This window comes from Panthera uncia, chromosome E1 (genome assembly GCF_023721935.1).
Source record: "Panthera uncia isolate 11264 chromosome E1, Puncia_PCG_1.0, whole genome shotgun sequence".
Lineage (NCBI taxonomy): Eukaryota > Metazoa > Chordata > Mammalia > Carnivora > Felidae > Panthera > Panthera uncia.
In genome coordinates this window covers 60,073,670-60,095,657 of record NC_064814.1, presented here as the reverse complement: position 1 = coordinate 60,095,657, position 21,988 = coordinate 60,073,670, and the positions used below count along the sequence as shown (strand labels likewise).

At 53.8% G+C, this 21,988-nt stretch overlaps 2 protein-coding genes and 1 long non-coding RNA gene across 8 annotated transcripts in view; 1 reads left to right on the top strand and 2 right to left on the bottom strand.

The window, feature by feature from the left end:
* TRAP1 (TNF receptor associated protein 1) overlaps positions 1-5,003 on the top strand; it is a 45,065-nt gene extending 40,062 nt beyond the window's left edge. For all 3 annotated transcript variants that reach the window (XM_049637411.1, XM_049637412.1, XM_049637413.1), the window contains exons 16-18: positions 1,725-1,870; positions 4,537-4,609; positions 4,745-5,003. In XM_049637411.1, the coding sequence (XP_049493368.1) occupies positions 1,725-1,870; positions 4,537-4,609; positions 4,745-4,846 (321 nt within the window). In that variant the 3' untranslated portion in view covers positions 4,847-5,003. The remainder of the gene's footprint in view (positions 1-1,724; positions 1,871-4,536; positions 4,610-4,744) is intronic.
* On the bottom strand, positions 4,948-16,816 carry DNASE1 (deoxyribonuclease 1). 3 transcript variants are annotated; one of them, XM_049637416.1, is made up of 12 exons: positions 16,739-16,816; positions 16,354-16,503; positions 14,205-14,339; positions 7,659-7,740; positions 7,085-7,232; positions 6,688-6,776; positions 6,464-6,547; positions 6,151-6,266; positions 5,918-6,030; positions 5,689-5,843; positions 5,342-5,438; positions 4,948-5,262 (listed from the first exon to the last, which is right to left on the bottom strand). In XM_049637416.1, exons 4-12 carry the CDS (start codon positions 7,670-7,672, stop codon positions 5,209-5,211), a joined length of 870 nt encoding a protein of 289 aa, XP_049493373.1. In that variant the 5' UTR covers positions 7,673-7,740; positions 14,205-14,339; positions 16,354-16,503; positions 16,739-16,816; the 3' UTR covers positions 4,948-5,208. The 3 variants fall into 3 exon arrangements, with proteins under 3 accessions (XP_049493373.1, XP_049493372.1, XP_049493371.1); XM_049637415.1 differs by lacking the exon at positions 14,205-14,339; XM_049637414.1 differs by lacking the exon at positions 14,205-14,339 and having other exon boundaries at positions 7,659-7,737.
* A 2,057-nt stretch (positions 16,817-18,873) lies between these two features.
* LOC125927248 (uncharacterized) overlaps positions 18,874-21,988 on the bottom strand; it is a 29,997-nt gene continuing 26,882 nt past the window's right edge. For both annotated transcript variants that reach the window (XR_007459284.1, XR_007459285.1), the window contains exon 3: positions 18,874-19,130. This is a non-coding gene — a long non-coding RNA (uncharacterized LOC125927248). The remainder of the gene's footprint in view (positions 19,131-21,988) is intronic.

Below are 21,988 nucleotides of genomic sequence, written 5' to 3'. Positions count from 1 at the left end.
GGGGGGGGGGGGGGGGGGGGGGGGGGGGGGTGAGGTCGGTCCCCAGCTGGCTGTCCCCGAGGCGCTGTGGTGGCCGAGGACACGGGGAGCTGACTACCCAACTCAGGTTCTTAGGGGTCTGGGTGGGTCTCAGCGAGCCGGTGTTCTGAATCGTAATTCACAGGAGCCGTACTTCCGTTCCGTGGAGGAGCTTTAATTATAAAGGAAAGGGAATATACGGAATCAAACCATTAGAGTAACATAAAGAGGGGGAGAGTGTAGAGAAGAACAGGGAAGGGTTCGTACGTCAAATCGGTGCTCACGACATCCAGCCTCGTGGCTGGGGGAGTCCCGCAGCGAACAGCCTGGTCGGGGTCCCGACTGAGGGTCCTGGGCCGAGCATCCTTCTCAGGTGAGGCTTCCAGCTGTTCCCGCCAAGGCGGTGTGTGCCCTACGCGTGTGTGATCCCGGTGAGTCATGGAGTCTACCTAAGCGTAGTCTTTGTTTCTCTTACCGTCTCACGGTCTTGGGAGCTCGGCATCTGCGTATTTCTCTTCACTCCCTGATCCATTCCAGGGGGCCAGCCTGGTCTGGCTCGAGAGGGTGAGGCAAGTTAGTCCCTCTTGGCGTCAGGAACAGAAAGGCCAATTCTGATGCCGAGGCCAGATACGGAGCACAAGCCAACTCAGGCCTCTGGGACTGTGTATGTGCCGCTCTGGGCAGAAACGCACAAGTCACATAAGTTCTGTCCAGAGCAGCTGGCCACCGAGCAGTCCAGCTCGGACCTACAAGAGAAGGCCATGGTAGCCGGACAGGTGTTCAGCGTGAAGTCACTGGCACAGGGACACCTCCAGGCGTGGCGCTAAAGGTGTGCAGGGCGGGAACAGCCAAGAGCAGAGGAGGCACCTCCGTAAGAGGTGGCATCTGGGGACCTGTGTGGCTTCCGGGCAGTGAGCATTGAGAGCCAAGGCGCACAGCCGGGATTTCTCTTTGTGACATGTGCTGTGTCATGCACAGCATGACCTCCGAGGTCACAGGGTGACCTCCGAGCTAAGTAGAACGAGTGCATTTGACCCACGAAGGAGACGAGATGGAACACTTCCCCACATCACAGCTCGGAGTCCGGGAGCTGGATTTGAATCCCGGCGCAGGTTCTCCATTGCCGTGCCATGGGTCCAGCAGGCCCAGAAGTCTGGCCTGAGTCTGCAGGCCCAGAGCCTCTGGGTGGCAAGGGAGAGGCCCACAGGGAGCAGGATCTCGAACGTTCGGTGGCAGGTGTAGTGGATGAAATCCAGGCCCGTGGGAGCCGTGGGAAGGGGGCTCAGGCCATTGGGACAGGCAGGACAGAGGGAGGATGGGCAGGATTAAGGGAGGACGTACGGGAGAGGCTGGGGCCTCGGCTTGCGGGGTCCTTGACTGCTGTGGGACCCGGCCATGGCCCCCGTGCAGCAGAGGTTGGTTAACCCAGGCCAGATGGACCTGGGACAGCAATGGACACGTTAGAGACAGGTAGTTTTGGGGGGTGGGGGAGAGAGGAGGAGGGAGTCCACGATCGGGATGCGTTCCAGGAACTTCGTGTGGTGGCAGCTCAGACTCCCTTCTCGTGACTGCAAGGGAGGGGTGTCCCTGGAGACCTGCATTCTGTGTGTCACCCGGGGAAGCTTCATGAATGGCCCAGACCCTGCAGCCCAGGGGCCCCCGCCTCCAGCCCCTCCCTCACCTCTGGTCCCTGGCCTGGCTCATAGGTGACTCTCCGACTGGACACCCACCCTGCCATGATCACCGTGCTGGAGATGGGGGCCGCCCGGCACTTCCTGCGCATGCAGCAGCTGGCCAAGACCCAGGAGGAGCGCGCTCAGGTCCTGCAGCCCACGTTGGAGATCAACCCCAGGTAGGGCCGCCGGCTCCCGGCCCGGGCCCTGAGCACACGTTTCCGACCTGCCACACCGTGTGCGTGAGTGGGTTTGTGTGCTGCCTTCGTTTACGGCACCTCAGGAGGGCATAAGGCTTACATGGTTTGATGACTATTAAACTATCTCCCGCAAGGTCCTAAAAAACCACCTTGTTGGCCTTCATTCAGATGCCCCCGTTTCCCACTAGAGTCTGTCCCTGTCCTCAGAGGTCACCAGAGCCCTCGCTGCAGGAGTAGTCATTTCCTCACCTCGCCGTGGTTCTACCGTCTATTCACGCATCCGTGAAAAAGCTCTGTGTTGTCAGTTTGGAACTTTGACGTGTGTGGAATCCTCGAGTGTGTTTTTAAAGTGCTTCCTCGACTCGGCACGAGACAGTCCGCGTGGAGGGTGGCTCGGGTTTGCGTTTGTAGCTGAGAAATAGGAGTCTGCTTTAGCACCGTTAGGCTGTTTTGGGGTAGTTTCCGTTCGGGGGCTGGTGGCAAAAGGTTGCTGTGAACACTCTTGTCCCCCTTGTCCCCACCTGGCTCACGGCCCGGCTACCCTCACCTGGACGAGGACGTGCGCGCTGCTTGCATAGCACGGGAGCCCCCAGGGCCCTGCATTGACCATCCTTTGGCTTGGCTTTCTCGTGACATGCCTTCTAAGACTGTCCTTTTTTGTTTTCTCTTGAGAGAGTGTCAGCAGGGGAGAGGGGCAGAGAGACCATCTCTGTGCTGAGCCTGGAGCCCGACGCAGGGCTCAATCCCATGACCCTGGGGATGGTGACCTGAGCCAAAATCCAGTGTTGGACGCTCAACTGAGCCACCCAGGCGCCCCTACAGTAATAACTTTTAAATGAAATTCTATCAACAGGTTACCAAATATGTTACAAAATAGCAAAAAGCAAGCATCCCTCGACTTGTCCCCAACCACAGTTACTACAGCCCATTTGGCGTATTTTCTTCTGGACTCTGGCCTTGTACTTTTGTCTTTTTTGCATTATGACTCACTTTATCGTATCTTTTTTAATGCTTGTTTTATATGTATGTATGTATGTTTTATAAACATACGTTTTGTCTAGACTGCTGGGGAGAGAGCAGAGGTTCCTATTGTACTTTCTGAGCCAAGTGACTACACCTGGAATCGGGTGAGCGCGCTGACTCGGCTCGCGGCCGGTCAGGCGGCAACGGGAGCCGCACCAGTGTGTGCGTGTGGCCTCTGTCCCGGGGGCACACAAGGCTTCAGCTGTGGGCGCCTGGCGGAGAGGCTGACCCCAGGCTCTACCTAATGCTGGCACACAAGTAGTTCTGTGGGAGAGCTGTATGGAGGGCTCGTTCTTATTGCCAGGCGATTTTTAAATTTTAGTTGCTTTGAAAATTGTTCATCTGTGCACCGGGTTCAGAATTCTAAAGAACCAAAGGAATCCATAGTGAAATTTCCCTAGTACCCAGCACGGCCCCCCTTAGGTCGTGTTTTCCCAGAGTTGGCCTGCACCTGTCGTGCATGCAGATCGGCTGGTGGCTTTCTTACAAGGGTTTCCTGCCGTGAGCAGGGGGATTGCTAAGGATTGCTAAGTCTCAGAGCGATGTCCAGGTGAATTTTAGATTGTGACTGCCCTGTACCCCGTAGCAGTTACACATCTTTCCCCAGTGCCTTCAGTTTGAGCTCAGTTGGTTAAACGTCACCTTTGGCTCGGGTCATGATCTCACTGTTTGTGGGTTCGAGCCCTGCATCAGGCTCTGTGCCGACAGCTCAGAGCCTGGAGCCTGCTTTGCATTCGGTCTCCTTTTGTCTCTGCCCCTCCCCACTTCTCTCTGTGTCTCTCAAAAATAAAAAAATGTAAAAAAAAAAAAAAAATTTAAATGTGAACGTTTTATTTGAGAGGGCAAGACACAGAGCCTGACACAGAGCTCAAACTCATTGTGTGAGATCATGACCTGAGTTGAAGTCAGTCGCTTAGGCACCCCATACCAAAGGTCTCAACTCTGGCCATTTGAAAAATTACAATTTTGATGGCGGTATCTTAGGAAAAAGATCAGATAGTGTAAGTTTATGGCATTTTTTTTCTATGTAGAAAACAATAGAATTCCTAGGGAGTTGTAGTGATCATTTTCTTTTTGACTTGTGTGTTTTACATTTTGCTTCAGAAATCTTTCTCTTTTCCCTGTCAGTGTTTGTATTTATTGGTGTAAGAGATCCAGTTGTGTTCCGGGTGGCGGGCCAGTGACCCTACCTATTGCCCTCTTAACGCTGTCTCTGTCAAGTACTGGCTGCCCTCACGTCCCCACGTGTGCATCAAGCTGTGTAGAACGGTTGCCCTTTCGTTTTCTAGAGCCAGCGGTCCAGGTCCTGGAGCCTTACGATGTGCTTTCACATCTGGGCCACGTCTCCTGGCTGTTCTTCTATGCTTATGAGCTTCTAAGACTGCTTTCATACCTAAACTAATAAAATCTTTTTCATATTTTAAATTCCTGTTGGTAGTGTGTCTGTCCTCGGAAATCCGTCATTTTGTGCCTTTTTTCTTAGACTGGACCGTCCACCATGCGTCTTTTTGACTGTTTCGGTAACCCCAACCTCCCAGAAAAGTCCTCAGAATATAGAGGCTCTTGTGCTGGTTGTGCAGCACCCAGCCCTGACCTGACTTCTGATGTTTTCTGTGCTGCAGACACACACTGATCAAGAAACTGAGTCAGCTGAGAGAGAGTGAGCCTGACCTGGCCCAGCTGCTGGTTGACCAGGTGAGTCTTCTGGAGCCAGAATTCTGGAGCCTCGGGGGGGGGGGGGGGGGGGGGGACGACGACGACAGTGCTCTCCCTCCCTCGTCTGCAGGGCCTTGCCTTCTCACTAATGCGGTTCCCCTGCCTGCCTTTCAGATCTACGAGAACGCCATGATCGCTGCAGGCCTTGTGGATGACCCCCGATCCATGGTGGGCCGCCTGAACCACTTACTTGCCAAGGCCCTGGAACGCCACTGAGGGGCAGGGATGCCCTGCTCTTGCCTGCAGTGAAAGGGCTCAAGCAGAGGTGACAGATGGAGGAGGCAGCCAGGGACGAAGGACTAGATGCCACCAATGAGAACATCCCCTTTGATTGTGCTTTATTTACTTAAATTAAAGGTATTTCTTAATCTAAGTATTAAGTTTTTTGTCCGGACAGAGGAGGTGGGTAGGGGGCTCTGTTTCCACAACCCCCTGCTCACAGTGGAACTGGAAATAGTGACAAAAAGCCCACTTCTGTCCTTGCACAGATTCCAGGTGCCGTGGGGAGAGGGTGCTCAGGGGAAACCTTAGGCCCAGCGCTTGACCATAGCGACAGACAAGCTGGGGCCCCACTCACATCAGGCTCTCTTTAGTGTCACCTCCACTGGGTAATGGTCACTGATGGCCTGGGCCTGTGGGGAAACAATGGCATACTCTGTGCACACTGCATCCTGACCGGACCCCTGCCCCATCAGAGCCGCAGACACGTACCAGCTGGTTGCTCAGGCCAAATGCAGCTTGGAAGTTAAAGGGGGTGGCCGAGTCCGGGACGATGGCGTGCTGGAGCAGGGTGCCTGCCACCACGATCCTGCGGCACCACACACGAGAGGCTCCCCGTCAGCCTCGAGGCTGGCTGCGCACGCACACCCTTCGCGCCTCTCTCTGTCTGGTCAAGGTCGTGACCCAGTGCTGCCGGGCAGCCCCCCGGGCGGCCTTGGCTCCACAAGCTGAGCCGAGGGACCGGGAGTACCTCCCCTGGCACTAGGGCCCCAGACGCGGCCTGACCCAGGTCTTGGGAACCTGGACCGAGCAGTGAAGGCGGCCTCGTCCTCGCCTACCTGTCGTAAGCGCAGCGCGTAGAGGTGGCCGTGGTGTCTGCGGTGTCCGGGATCAGCCACTGGAAGGCAGGGCTCGTGCGCAGGCGGATGGATGACCACTGGGAGGGGACCACGTAGCTGCAGCCGGCGTTGAAGTCGCCCATGAGCATGACGTCCTACATGGAGACACCGGTTGGTCAGACACCTGGGTGCACGAGCGGTGCCTCCAGGGCCCGGGCTGCGGACTCACCTCCAGGTCCCACTTCCGCCGCACGTCCAGGTAGACGTCGTAGAGAGAGTCCATCTCGGCCACCGCGTCCAGGGGGGCCGCGTGCAGGGGAACGATGGCAAACTCTCTGACCTCTGCGGAGACGGCGTGGTGCTAAGCTCAGGGCCGTCGCCAGGGGGTGGAAGTAACTAAGAGCGAAGTGCTGGGGGGTCATGTGACGCGAGCCTGCCGGGGCCCCGGGAAGAGCTACGCACCAGTGAGTGGGGAGAAGAACCTGACAATGGCGGGCTCGCGGCTGAAGGTGTCGTTCCCGCAGGGCTCGCAGCCGTCGTCATACTGGTAGCTGTCCAGCACGGACACCTGGTCGGGTCTGGGGGAGGCCGGGGCATTAGCCCGAGACCGGGGGTGCCGCCACACACCTGCACCGTCCTGCCTCTGCACACGTTGGGGGAGCCCCAGGGGTGCGGCCCACGCCCGGAGCAGAGGGGCCCGTGGACCTCTAGACCACCCTCGGGCTTCCGTTAGCACCCTCTGGGGGTGGCCCGCGTCTCGGCACCGGGGCTTTACCTGAACACGTAGAGGTAGCGTTCCTTGTAGCTGTTGCGTCCCAGCGGCTCGCTGACCACGTAATGGAAGGCGTTTGGGTCATCCCTGGATTGAGAAGACAAATGTCCCAGGGAGCCCTTCTGCCGCCCATAGCAGGGCTCCTGTCCACAACGGGAAACGGTGCCGTGCCCTGGAGGGGGTGTCACCATCTTGTGCCTCCCCAGGACCCCGCCGCCATCACCCACTGATTGAGTATGTCCAGCAGCCTTCCCACGGCTGTCAGGTGGCTGTCTCTGACCTCCTGGATGACAGCAATATCGTAGCGACTCAGGATCTGCAGACAGGACCACAACGGTGCTCAGCAGGGCAGGCTGGGCAGATGTGGGGGTGGCTGGGCCCTGCTTCCTCCAGGTCCCCGTAGGGCCACAGCCGCTACTCCCTGGGGCACTTTTGTGGCATGGTTTGGTCTGACACTCTTGCCTGTGACTCTGCTGCCAGATGGGGGCCCTCCTGTCACCAGAGGCTCTCAACACTCCCCATCTGTGGCCACCCTCCAGACTGCCTGCCGGCCCACTGTTCCCAGGGCCTGTTAACCCACATCCACCCCCAGGACTCCTCAGAGACAAGCCGGCCTGGACCCACCTTCACAATGTAGTTGGAGAGAGTGGCATTGGACATCTTGGTCTCCCCAAAAGTGCGGATGTTGAAGGCTGCTATTCTCAGGGACAGGGCCACATGCAGTAGGCCAGCCAGGGCGAGCAGCGCCCCCAACAGCCTGGCACCCCTCATCCTGGAGCAGGACGCGTGTTTACTCAAGAATCCGGGGACAGCAGAGACAGACGGTAGCCCGTCCTCCCCCGGGATCTAGCTGCGTGGGGCCCAAGGGTGAGTAAATCCCATCTTTGTGGCCTGTGCCGAGCAGGCTGGGAGGAGTCTCAGAACCTTCTCATCAGTGTCCAGAGGCAAGACACCTAAGTGACAGAGCCTGAGGTCTCTACCCGCCAGAAGACAAGCGCCTGTCTTGTCAGAAGAGGTGCCAGCCTGAGGTGGCCCCTGGCCCTCTATTGGTGGGACGCTGGCTCACTGCCCTCCCTGCTCAGGGCACCCACCTAGACAGGACTGGCCAGTCACCCAGAGGGACCCTGAGGGCAACCTCCGGGCCTGGCACCCACCTTCCACGGGCCACAAGTCACCCTGCCCTCGGGGCAGGACTCACCTGAAGGTCAACATCTATAAGGACGATGGGAATCCTAACAATCGGGGATCCTCTGGTCAGTATCAACTTTGTCCTTTTGCTGCTTTAGGAAAAAAAAATCATTTACGAAGGGAAGTGGATCCAAAAACAGCTGAGAGGCCCATGCAGAGTCGTAGCTCTGAATCCCAACACAGGGAATACGTGTCCCTCCGGGGGTTTTAAAGGTTTAGGCAGCCGTGACCTTTCCCAGGGCATCACCTGGGGGACACAGAACAATGGTGCTGCCTGTAACGGATGGCTGCCGTGTGTTTACTTCAACAGGCACAGGTTCTCGCTGCTGTAACAGGAGCACCTGATAATATTTGCATTTGGTCTTAAAAAGTCTAATGAAAGGGCCAAAGGAGCCCTCGTCCTTCACACATGCCGCTCTCCCAGGTATGGGGAGGGAGCAGGTGTGCGCTGGAGGGCGGCCCATCTGCGTTCCAGCATGAACACGACCTTGGAGCCACAGGTCAAAGCCAGCCATCCCCTCTGTGGCCCCGAGTCCCGCAGCACCCCGAACACCGCCCCCTCATTGGTCAGCGGCGCGGCTGCAGGCAGACAGGCTACAGGTTGGGCTCTCCGAGGAGCACGCGAGGCCAGAAGGCCATGGGCACCAGGAAGGGGTGATGACACAAGGCCACCTCAGTCGCCAGCAAGGCAACAGGGCCCTTATGGTGAAGAGGTGTGTGTTCCAGGGATAGGTGACCCTGGGTGACAAGGACTCTGTCAAGCAGCTGAGGCTCCAGGCCTCGTTCCAGTCCTTTTTTGGGAATCCTTAACTCTCCACTTACTCATGTTCTGTGACTCCTGAAACAAGTCACCAAAAAGCTGGTGGCTTAAACTGACAGAGGTTTATTCTCTAATAGTCGTAGAGGCCAGAGATGGAAACCCAAGATGTGGCAGGGGCTGCGCTCCCCCGGGGACACGAGGGGAAAGTCCCCTGCATCCCAGCCCTGAGGGCTCCAGGCCTGCGGTGGTGGCCGGTGGCCGTGTGGCCTTATCACCCAGTCTCCGCCTCCGCCCCACACGGTTCTCTCTCCTGAGTCCATTTTCTCGGCCCCTCATTCAGGATGGGATGGAATTCAGGGTCCTCCCGGGGAATCGGGATCTTCTCCCCATCTCAAGAGCCTTAACTGGGTCACAGCTGCAGAGTCATTTTTGGCCACCGGAGTTCACATTCACAGGTCCCAGGGATTGGGACATGGCGATCTTCTGAGAGCCATTGTTTGCCCCATCTACGGGGGCTCCACCCACTGTGGGGGGTGTGGGCTGTTGTCTCCAAGGACAGCCCTGGGAGTGGGAGGGCCAGGTCCCCTCCTGGGACTGAAGGTTCTCTCAGTAAAGACGGAGGGGGGGAGGGGGGTGGTGCTGGAGGGCAGGGAACAGAGGCGGCCTCCGGGCAGCTGGCAGGGAAGTGCAGATCCGGCACCAGCTCGTCACAGAACAGGAGGTCTCAGAGGGGACGAAAAACCGGTCAGAAGGTAAACCAACAAGACCAGGAGCCCGAAGGAATGAAAACATGCTGACAGATGGCAGTGCTTGTCGGCACCGTGCCAGTCAGTCCGTGCGTCTCTCGTGCGGTGGAAATCAGGTGGCCTGGTCCTCAAGCGGCCAGGAGGCCCATCACAGCCTTTGCAAAGGTCTGAGTGCTGCTTCTGTTCTCAGTCTCTGAGTTTTTAAGCATCAAAATCCAGACGGCAAGCAGCAGGGGAGACCGTGTGTATTCGGGGCAGGTGGCCGGCCCCCTGTGCCCATGCGCTTCAGCCTTCCTAGACACACCCCGCCTGACCTTTTGAGGGAAGCCTGGGAGCAAAGGCGGAGGGAGGCCACCAGCCCCGCTTTTGCCCAAACGTGGGACGCCGACCACAGGCGGCACAACAGGCGTGGCTCACACTGCAGGAGCCTGGTCTCTCCGTCTCTCAGCACGCGGGACACAGGCACCTGTCCTACCTCCCGGGAAAACGCTGTCCCTTGTGCCCCGCAGAGCTCCCAGCCGCGGTCACTCCCCCGCCCCAGTCTGACTGTGGCTCCTACAAAGAGCAGCGTGCACGGCCGCCCACAGAGCTGGGCCTGCAGAAGAGGCAACACAGCCCGAGTAGGAGCCGCGACCAGGAGGCAGCCATCTGGGGCCCACACCAGGCTCTCCCACTGCATCAGCAGCCATTTGGAGCCTGTCTTCATCGCTAAAATAGGAATAAAACTGTCACTGCCTTGCTCTTAGGTTTAAGAACCAACGGATAACATTCCACAGAAATTCACATCTCCTTAAAAATACATCTTCTCCTGAAGAACAGTGACCCTGTCAAATGCTCTACTGCTGTCATTCTTTTCACCTTTAACTCCTGGACTTTGCGGTTTGTATCAGTCAGCTCTTGTTGTGTAACAAGCAACCCCAAAACTCAGTGTACAAGATAAGCATTTTTCCCTCATGCTCATAGGCCCGCAGCTACCCAAGGCAAGCCCTTCTAACATGGGAGAAGGTGGAAACTTCCAGAGGAGCAAACAAATACACAATGCCTCCAGAGGCCCAGGTTCAGAATTTGCATGTTGCCACTTCTGTCCGTATCCTCTTGGCCTCAGCAATAGCCAAGCTCAACACTAATAGTGGGGAGTCCACTCCTCCCATGCCCAGCCAGCCCACAGTGGAAACATAGAACGGGTGCCAGGGAAAGGCAGGTGGCCCAGTGATTCTGGCATTTTTTGGTCTTGTCAGCAGGGAAATGAGTGCCGACAGCTGCTCACCATCAACCCTGAAAAAACACTACCCTCTTTGGTTAAACTGAAACTGCTCCAGATACAAGAAGGGGAAATAGCACATCACAATGGTTTACTGAAACCAAAGCCAGATCTTGAGCTCTGCTGTGGGCGAAATCAAAGGATAAAGAAAAAAGCACCAAGCCTCTAAACACAAGGCTGGGAACACACACCTCTGCAGGCTGGTGGCCTTCACGTGACGGTAAATGCCCTAAGACCCCGTGACCCATTCCTACAAGCTGTGGGGGCTGGGGTGACTGCCCCCAACATGTAGCCCGGGGAAGAGGAGGTCCCCAGATCCAAAGGGAAGAGGAAAGGACACACAGCGACGGTTCCCAAACCGTGCAGTGAGGTACCTCCGGCCCCACAGTGAACTTCCAGGGCAGCGTAGGATACTTTTAACTTCTGAACAGTGATACTCAACATGGTCAGACACAGTGGTTAAGGTAGCTCATGGTTTCGGCATTTTATCCTGCTATGTTCCTTTCTGTGGCCTCAGGACTCTGCAAAGCTAAGTTTCTGGCAGCTACTGAAAATGTAATTACTGCGTGACAATCACTGTGGAACAGGCACTGAGGATGGCAGCATCCAATCTGATTCCAAGATTTAAAAAGTGCCCAGCATGACAAAAACAGACACAGAGACCAATGGAATTGAAAAGAAACCCCGGAACTAGACCCACAAAAGTAACTCATCTTTGACAAAGCAGGAAAGAATATCCAATGGAAAAAAGGCAGTCTCTTTAACAAATGGTGCTGGGAGAACTGGACAGCGACGTGCAGAAGGATGAAACTAGACCACTTTCTTACCCCATTCACAAAAACAAACTCAAAATGGATAAAGGACCTGAATTTGAGACAGGAAACCGTCAAAACCCTAGAGGAGAAAGCAGGAAAAAACCTCTCTGACCTTAGCCGCAGCAATTTCTTACTTGACACATCCCCAAAGGCAAGGGAATTAAAAGCAAAAATGAACTATTGGGACCTCATCAAGATAAAAAGCTTCTGCACAGCAAAGGAAACAATCACCAAAACTAAAAGGCAACCAACAGAATGGGAAAAGCTTTTGCAAATGACATATCGGACAAAGGGCTAGTATCCAAAATCTATAATGAGCTCACCAAACTCCACACCCAAAAAAACAAATAACCCAGTGAAGAAATGGGCAGAAAACATGAATAGACACTTCTCTAAAGAAGATGGCCAACAGGCACATGAAAAGATGCTCAACGTCACTCCTCATCAGGGAAATACCAATCAAAACCACACTCAGATACCACCTCACGCCAGTCAGAGTGGCCAAAATGAACAAATCAGGAGACTATAGATGCTGGAGAGGATGTGGAGAAACGGGAACCCTCTTGCACTGTTGGTGGGAATGCAAACTGGTGCAGCCGCTCTGGAAAACAGTGTGGAGGTTCCTCAAAAAATTAAAAATAGACCTACCCTATGACCCAGCAGTAGCACTGTTAGGAATTTACCCAAGGGATACAGGAGTCCCTGATGCATAGGGGCACTTGTACCCCATGTTTATAGCAGCACTCTCAACAATAGCCAAATTATGGAAAGAGCCTAAATGTCCATCAAGTGATGAATGGATAAAGAAATTGTGGTTTATATACACAATGGAGTACTACGTGAAAATGAGAAAGAATGAAATCTGGCCATTTGTAGCAACGTGGATGGAACTGGAGAGTGTTATGCTAAGTGCAATAAGTCATACAGAGAAAGACAGATACCATATGTTTTCACTCTTATGTGGATCCTGAGAAACTTAACAGAAGTCCATGGGGGAGGGGAAGAAAAAAAAACAGAGGTTAGAGAGGGAGAGAGCCAAAGCATAAGGGACTCTTAAAAACTGAGAATAAACTGAGGGTAGATGGGGGGTGGGAGGGAGGGGAGGGTGGTGATGGGTGTTGGGGAGGGCACCTGTTGGGATAAGCACTGGGTGTTGTATGGAGACCAATTTGACAATAAATTTCATATTAAAAAATTAAAAAATAAATAAAATTTAAAAAGTACCCAGCAGGCTCACACATTCCATTCATAAGAAATGTTGGTGACTTAATGAAAACATATTTGTCTTCGGATTTACCTGTACAGATCTTCCTCACTTTACAATAAGGGTTACATCCCGATAAACCCACTGTACAGATGAGGAGTTGCTTTCTTTTTTAATGTTTATTTATTTTTGAGAGAAAGAGTGCAAGCAGGGGAGGAACAGAGAGAGACGGAGACACAGAATCCGAAGCAGACTCCAGGCTCTGAGCTGTCAGCACAGAGCCTGATGTGGGGCTTGAACCCACAAACTGTAAGATCATAGCCTGAGCCGAATTTGGACACGTAACTGACTGAGCCACCAGACGCCCCAAGGAGTTGCTTCTTATGACGAGCAAAGAACGTGGTTTATGGAGATGGAACTCTACTCCTGGTGAAAATCTGACGACTGACAGAAGGACAACAAGAGTATTTCATAAACTTAGCTGACAGAACAACAGGGTTTGAGGAGACTCCCAATTTTGAAAGAATTTCTACCATGGAACCAATGCTATCAAACAGCGTCACATACTACGGAGAAATCGTTCACGAAGCAAAGAGTCCATCAATGGAGCAAACTCAACTGTTTTCTTACTTTAAGGAATTGCCACAGTCACCCCACCCTTTGGCAGCCAAGACCCTCGTGTGTCAGCAGCTGCCAGCATCAAGGGAAGACCCTCTACCGACACAAAGATTATGTCCGACTGAGAGGTCAGTGACAGTTACCATTTTTTAGCTGTAACATAATTTTGGTAGGCAGGCTTCACACCCAGTGCGGAGCCCAACGCCGGGCTTGAACTCAACAACCCTGAGATCAAGACCTGAGCCAAGATCATGAGTAGAACACTTAGCTGACTGAACCACCCAGGTGCCCCAGCAATAATTTTTTTTTAAATATTTTTGAGAGAGAGACAGAGAAATTGCAAGTAGGGGAGGGGCAGAGAGAAAGAGAGAATCCCAAGCAGACTCCACACCATCAGCACAGAGCCCGACACGGGGCTTGAACTCACAAACTATGAGACCACGACCCGAGCCGAAATCAAGGAGTGGACACTTAACCGACTGAGCCACCCAGGTCCCCAGGAAGAAGGATTTCAAACTATCATAAACCGTGGGATGGCAGACGATGGTTAGTTGTCAAGGCCTTCAGAGGAACGCGGTTTTCCACCTGTTCAGAAACACGCCTGACTCCCTCCTCTGAGATGGGGCTTTGTCTCATATCCCGGCTGCGGCCGGGACATGTCCACTGACACCCTGTGGGCCCTGCAAACTTGCTATGGTACAGGCAGACCACAGACTGTGTCCCTGGACGCCCCCCAGCCCCGGCTGCGCCTCCATGTAGATGCTGGGCCCCTGCTTTCCCTCAGAGCCTCCCCAAAAGCAGTCGGAGGACACACTCCCCTCTGGCTCTGCAGCCACCACTCCAGGCTCCCCGAGCACGTGCAAAGCCTGCCAGTGGGATCCCTGATTCCCGAAATCCACCCCGTGCCCGCGTCTCCGCACAGCACTCGGCACATCTTGTGAATGTGTAATCAGATCATGTTATTCCTCCGCTTGAAATCTGTCATCAGTTTCTCACTGTCCTTAAGGTGAAAGCTGACGCCTACCAAGACTTGTACGATTCTCGCCCAGGGCCTCTGCTCTGCCTGCAGAGCTGGGCCACCTTGTCGTTCTGACTTCAGCTCAAACATCACCTCTTGAGGGAGGCTATCCTCTCCCCAGAAATCCTTAGCACCAACGCGGTCCCAGTATCTTCTCTTTCATGACATCTTTTTCATGACTGTTTTTCACGACTTGTTGTTATCACTTGTTTTTTCTTTGTTTCTAACATGTCTGCTCTAAACAAGAGCATTTAAGGCCAGCCTCTGGTCTGGAACACAAACCCCAGACACAAGTGAGAGTAGATGCCTCATCAAACCCGTCCCACAATCTGCCCTGTGCCTAAACCAGCGCCTGGAACACAAAAGGGGCTCTACTAACAAACGCTTCACGCAGCGGGGCTGGGAGCTCCCCACCTCCCTCATCACCCTCCCAGCTGAGTAAGACAATGTCCCTCCCTCATGGACCCTCCACAAAGAACCCAGCATGGTCTCCTGTCTTGAAGCACAAGGTACATGGAGGGGCGTCCAAGTGGCCTCTGGGCACTTGGTCTGAGCTGACCAGAAGCTGCTGGAGGCCATGGCTGTCGTGGGCATGCGGGCATACCTCCCCTTAGCTAGACTCAACGTCTACTCTTCTCCCCTTGGAACACTTGCTCACTGCCCCACAAAGTGAGCGTTTTAGAAGGGGCTTCCACCCCTTCCTTCAGATAAAGGGCTGGTGTCTTTGCCATGACACTGCTTTAATCCATGTCAAACAACCTGTGTAGGTCAGCAGCAGGTCTCAGCTCAGCACACTGGCCTTGGCCCATGATCCTGTCTTACCTCACCATCCCTCCTGAATTTATTTCTGTTCATTACAAAGAAGCCATTAACCCAGGGTGGAAAACTCAGAACAACATCCATCTAAACTGCCACAATTCAAAACAGCATCAGTCACGCTCAGCTGTGGCCCGGTCCCTGCGTCCTCACCCCTGGCCGTGCCCACGACATGCCCATCACATGACCAGAACAGGCGGCACCCAAGTTCCATGACGTGAGGCCTTAACAGTGTACGCGTGCCCCCGCTGGGAGATCAGACAAGCCTCAGTTTCCCCAGTGCCCCCAGTCCTCAATGATCTTCTGCACGCCACATTCAGGAGAAGCAAACGAATAGATGACTTGACTAAAAGGCAGTTTCTAAGGCGCATGTTGGAGACATTAGCATACCTTTAGCCCAAGCCCATAAATACACGCTCCTCTTCTTGATGATGAATCTGAGGCCCCTAAAGATTTCACTAGCCTCACAGCTCTACTGATTAGACTCAACATGCTAGCAGTATTTCCAACACAGCTGCATGGAAGTATGTTCCCCAAATTCCAAAGACCCCTCAATTTCTCCAAGCACCAAGAACCTTCTTCGGCAGGACCCCACACCTCTCTCAAGGCTGGAGGTCTACAGAAGAGACCAACAGGGCGCTGAGGAACCAGGAAAGCAGCTCACCGGACTATGTGAGCTGGCCGCGGGGATGTTTGCATGGGTATTTTCTACTGATCTATCTTCCAGCTCACTGCTGGTTTCTTCAGCCATCTCTAATCTGCCGTTAAATCCGCTTACTGAATTTTAAATTCTCATTATCATACTTTCCCATTTTTGATTTTTTATTTAATTTTTTATGAATTCTCATTCTGTGATACTCTGCATCTTATCTATTTTCTTCAATATGTTAATCAGTTAAGGTCTGTGTCTGATAACTCCAGTATCTTAATCTCTGGGGGGTCTGTCACCCCGCCCACTGGTCCTGGTAACCAGACTCGAACTCCCTCGGCATCAGGCACGGTGTATGACAGAACGACAGAGGGTCAGCCAAGACAGTCAAGGAATCAAGCAAGTGATGGCTTAGCTCATCCACGGTCCTTATAAAGTCCCACTGACTTGTGGATTTCCCCACACCCAGGGTGCCCCCCAAAAGGGTCCCAGCCAAGAGCCTGGTGTTTCTCATGTCGTTTCTCCTCGAGAGGCTCTGAACTCTGCCCTAATACTACAAAACTGCCAGCAATCTCGCTCTGCTTTCCAGCCACTTTCTGCTTCCCTTGCTTGAGTTATGCCTCAATAGGGAACCACTGCTGAGCATCAACCTTGCGTCTCTGGCCTCCTTCCTCTCGGGGCTCTGCTGCCTTAGCAGGCCCAGAGCCCCAGGTCAGTCTCTCCAGCCACATGAGAATATACGGGGCTCTCGGGGCTTCTCCCAGCAGCTCCCCCTGCCCAGCCCCAAGGAGAAAGTCCAGTGCAAGAAGTAGGCTCACCTCCCCGAACTCCTCTGAGTCGTGGATGCCAAGGAAGCTCTTCAGCTCCTGAAGCAGCTCCTCTCAGAATTATAGCCAGTTCCTGAGTCCTTAGCAGGCACTGGTCAGCTGTGAACTACTCGATGGCCAGAAGCAGTCTATTTTCGCTACCTAGAATGAGTCATCGGAATGGAGAGTAGTGTGAGGACAGGATGTGGGTTGATAACCAGGCAAGCTGGTCTGGCCAGCACAGGCAGTATGGACATCTCTGAGCCATACGTGTCCCTGTGCAGAGGTATGCCAACCAGTGAGAGACAAACACAGGCCATTCGCCTCTCCCCGAGCAAGAGTCACTGGGGCTGAAACCTCTGTATCCTTATCTGAACCCTATGGTATCTGTCCTTACCAGCCCAGTCCTACAATGAAGATGGCAGCAGGACATGGCAATTCTACATTCTAGAAGCTCATTCTGTAGCTTCTCAGAGAACAAGAGTGTGTATCCTCAGCTAAGGTCTACCACCTCACTCAGAGAAGGAGCAATGAGGCCTGCCGACTGCCAGCTCCAGGCCTGCCTCCTCCCTGGGGACTATGCCCTCTTGGCCGGATGGGCAGTGCTGGTTTCTGATAAGACGTACAACTTATCTGCTGTGCCTCCTGCCTAGGGCTGGCCGTGGGGCTTATCTACTAACATTATAGTTTGTCACATGTTGACAGTTTCAACTTTCCCAAATGGGCTCCTGCCTCAGGGCCTTTGCACAGTTCCTCCACCTGAGCATTCTGCCTCCAGATGGCCAAAGAGCTCACCCCTCTCTTCATTCAAGCCTCTGCCCAGATATCACCTTACCTAGTACCCTATTTAAGTCAACATGTTTTGTCCCTCTACGCTGCTTATTTTTGTCTTACCACCCATCACATCCAATGTACTGTCTGTCTCCCAAGATGTGGTCCCCCGAGAGCTGGGGCTTATGTAGCAGCATCAGGTAAACAAGGCCTGACCTGCGGCAGGTTCTCTCTCACCAACTACTTGCTAAATGAAAAGATGAACGTCAGAGGGGCCTGCGTGACAGAACAATGGTGTTAGATGCTCCCACCCTCTCCAGCTGCTCTGGCTGTCCCCAGCCGAGTGTGAGCATCTCAAAAGGGGCCTGACCTGGTCCTCTCTGACGCATGAGTAAAGGGACAGGCTTCTGCCACTAGGCCGGGGTCCTCGGCCTACACATCCCAAACCCTTATGGGATGGAGACATTTAATTAAGGGCGTTAAGGGGGCACCAAAGTTACAGCTCCTAATGGGAGGGCAGGGAGGCTCCTGTGGGCTCAGGAGCCATCAGTATTACCTCAAGTATTACACTTGGGTAAAGCACGGCCAGAACCAATCCAGCCTGTCACAGAAGTCCCAGGCAAAGGCTCAGGACTCTCAGACAGCAGACCAGAGAGTAGCTGGTGTGGGCCTGTCTCTGTGGAGAGGAGGGGGCTGCCCGTGCCTGAGCCCAGCAGGACCCTCACAAGAACCAGGGGGCCCCACAACACAGCGCAGGGCTCACCACAGACCCTCAGGTCTGAGTCCGAAGTAACAGTGTGTCTTTTCTAACTCTGCCCAATCCTTCCCGGATGGGCCAGTTGAGAGGGCTGACCCCATGTCTTTCCTCTGTCTGTGTCCACTAGTCCCCAGCCTCTGTCCACCTTCCGTTCTCTGAGCATCTCTGGACCTTAGACGGTAGGACATTCAGGCAATGTGGCTCTGCCAGTGTGAAGGAGACCACCATCCCCGAGCTCCCCTTGGCGTTTCCCATCCCCCAGGAAGCTTCGATCTGGAATGTTCCCATATGTGAACCCTTCCCTTAGGTGTAGGGACGCATACAGCGAAAGCCCATGGGGCTTAGTCATGTGAGAAAGGCTCCCATTAAACCACCCACCCTTTAGCGCCTCAGCCCTCGCCCTTAACTGGCCACCAGGACAGATGCCTCCTCAGACCTGCCATGAGTGAAGGATGATGCATTCATCCCGCCCCAGACCCCCACGAGCATGGGGCTCCCCAGGGGACCTGCCTGTCCTGGACCCCGAATGTGGGGGCCCTACAGGACTCAGGGTGCTGCCACCACTCTTCCCAGAGGTCCCGGCACCACCCCAGAGCAGAGCCTGAGGCCAGGAGAGTCCTGGCTGTGGGAATAGGAAGGCGCCTCTAGGAGAACAGAGACCTCTGCCTCCTCAGGAAGTGCAGGCTCTGGGCTCTGGGGAGCAGCACTGGTTCTCACCCCACGTCTACACCAGTTCAGAAAACACGTCCACTCACCTTGCAAGGCTGGCCTTCCAGACTCCCCCTCTTGCTGCCCACAAGGAAGCGCAGCTGGCGGTCAGGATCAGTGCCCCGCCTCCCAGGGCAAGTGTACCAGGGCAGTACAGCCCCGCCGGCCATCTCCACCCAGCTGCAGCTGTGGCCAGCACCTCAGGCAGAAGTAGAGGTGGCCCCAAGAGACCAGGGGGGAGTCCAGGCCAAGGCGAGAGTGCCCGGAGGTAGGTGGCCTGTCCGGTCCGGCTCCCCGTCGCCCGCACACTGCTGGAGTCACGGTAGGCCACAGACGCAGGGTGGGGACCCTGCAGGTGCGAGTACACGGGTGTTCAGCTCCCTTCTTGGCTCAAGCTCCTGTCAGGAGGCGTTGATCCTCGCAGGTGCGTCAGCCCAGCAAGGACACAAGCAGAGAGGCCGGTAAACATGAGCTCGATGTGGGGCCGACCCCGGGCTGCCACCTCGCTGTCTTCTAATCTGCACCATCTTCCCAGTTCCCATTCGCAGTGTGACTGGTTAACAGAGGAAACAAGGGAGTGTTAACCAACAGTCGGCTTAGCCGGAAGGCCCCACCTGTTCTGAACCTCATAAAGCTCCTGACAGGCTGTTTCATTTGTTTGGTGATAAGCTCATTCAACACAGAGTAACAGGGACCCTTGAACAACAGGAAAACCGGACAAGAGACGATGTGATGGTTTCCAGTCACTAGACAACGGTGATCCCAGCGAGAAGGGAAACCACCAGCCTGAGCCCTGCGACCGCACCAGCCACAGCCATCGTGGTTTCCGGGCCCTGGTGCAGGGAGGGGAAGCGGAGACACAGCCAGGCGTCTCCCTCAGTGGAAGAGACAGAGTTGAGAGGTCAAGGAAGCAGCAAGACTTCCCGAGTGGTGGGAAGGAAGGCTGCATGGAGGACGGTGCTCCAGGATATGAGGAGGGTCCCCTTGAGTCTTCGGCAGAGGACAAACCTGCACCCGTGGGAGACAAACTATGCCCAGAGGCCACGGCAAGACTCCCTGGAAAGGAGTGGATGCAACAACCCCCAGGGCTCACACAGGGATGAGACTACTTGGTGTTTCCACAAGCCATGGGAGAAAGGCCTCCTAATCCACAGGGTGCTGGGGGACTCCTCCGAAGGGTGTCACCCCTGACGGGGCTAAATTAACTGCAGCCCAAGGGCAGCTCTGACACTACTCAGAAAAAGAGCAAAAGGAGAAACAATAGCTAAAGAGATAAAGCAAAAATTCCTAAATATGATCAAGACTATAAACTCACAGATCCAAGAAGCTCGGTAAAACCCACGGGGGAATAAATCTCAAGAGACCACCACCAAGGGACATCATAATCAAACTGGTGAAAACCAGTGTTAAAGAAAAAAAAAAAAAACCCTTAAAGAAGCCAGGTTTTTAAAAAAGCACATTAGGTGTGGACCCGGCCTCGGTCCCACTGCCAGCGTTGCAGACCATCACTGCCGCCACCAAATGTCTACAGTTGCAGGGTCAACTGCTGTCTCCAGCCGTAACCCATAACCGGAGACCTGGGCAGACACACAGCCGGGTAGATGAGAGTCGATGTGGATAAGGGGCTGGAAAGAGATCAGAAACTCTCAGAACCAGAGGATCGAGGAGACGCACTGCAGGCGGGAGCGTCCCGATTTGAAACAAATGCTGCCGAGCTGAAGAGACAATATTGGTGGAAGAATCAAAAGACACGGGCGAAAGACACCGTCCTTGTGGCCGCCACCATCATCGCCATCGTCTTGTGGAACGCTTCCCTGAGAAGGACCAGTGAAACTCCGGCCTGCTGTTCCAGAACCCTTTCAAAGTGTCTTAGAACCTGTTACACTCTCGAGCGCACTTACTGTTGTATCTAAAGTGATTATTTTGTTACTGTAAAGTTTCATTTCTAGGAAACATGCCTTTGTTGTCATAAGTACTCCAAACTTAAAGTGCGGTCACCCGGCCCACACTCGGCCCCGCGCCTCCACTGACTGCCATGTGGCTGAGGAAGGGGACTTCTTAAGTTCCGGAGTGTCATAGCCCAGAAATCACGTTGTCCTATTAACTGCCATTAATTCCAGTTAAGGAAATCTGCTCCCAGTTAGCTCTCTCCCTGTCATATGACATCTTCAGAACCACCTTTTAAACCTCTAGGTAATCAGATTTCCAATTTGTGCCCTCCAGAAAGAACACTACTGCCTTACATAAATCTGTACCGATAATAGGTTGTGCCTTATTTTGTTATTTTTCTGATTCCCAGTAAGAGAACTCTCTACTATTTATAAGTACTACTAATTCCTGTGCTGTATATATTTTTTAAACGTTTATTTATTTATTTTGAGAGAGAAAGTGTGTGAGCAGGTGAGAGACAGAGAATCCCAAGCAGGCTCCATACTGTCAGCACGGAGTCCGATGTGGGGCTCGATCCCACCAAATGCAAGATCACGACCTGAGCTGAGCTCAAGAGTCGGATGCTCAACTGACTGAGCCACCCAGATATTCTGTAATATCTGTTCCCCGGCCATCACTGAAACGACATTGTGTTGAAGACACGCCCTGCATGGCACCCCGCTGTGAGAAGGAAGGGGGGTGGGGCGGCTGTGAGGCAGCAAGGTGAGCCTCAGGACATTAGCCCACCCTGCAGCTCAGGGTCTAGGGCTGGGTCTGACTCTGAAACCTTGGTGCCCCCTCCTCGCCTGATGCCCAGCGAGTCCCATGTGACCTCCTGGCTCCTGCATCAACCCAAGGGCACCTCGCTTGTATCTGTGCATTCTACTGGGAACTTGCCTGCTATAGTGAACTGAATAAACTGCTCATAAACATTAAAAAAAAAGAGCACATTATGTGTAGATAAAGATAGGAATGACAAGCAACTTCTGCTGTAAGTCAGAGGATAATGGAATGACATCTTTAAAACACTCAAAGGGGGTAAAGAGGTCAACTGGAATTCTTTTTATTTATCAAAAATATCTTTTAAAAATGAAGGCAAGGACCTTTCACTTTCTAGTCTGGCATGTAAGGAGCTTGGGGGCTGTCACCACCATCCCTACGATGAGAAAAAAGCTAAACAAACTGAAAAATAACTCTTTTTAGATCCATCAGAGAACTGAAGTCACAGGATCCAACACTGTCCAAGCACTGAGAATAAGAAGGGAAGGGCCCATTCTTAGGGGGACCCTCATACTTCGGTGAGTTTTACCTCCAGAAGTCCTGCCAGGTTCTCACAATGAAGGTCAGAGAACAAAACTCAGGCTTCATGCTCGGGGAGGGTAAAGGAGCCATTTTGAGATAGGCCCAGAGCATCCTGTTCTTAACAAGGCCTGTCCCCAAGGGAAATGGTTTTACCAGAGCCTAGCGTAGACTTCACCAGAG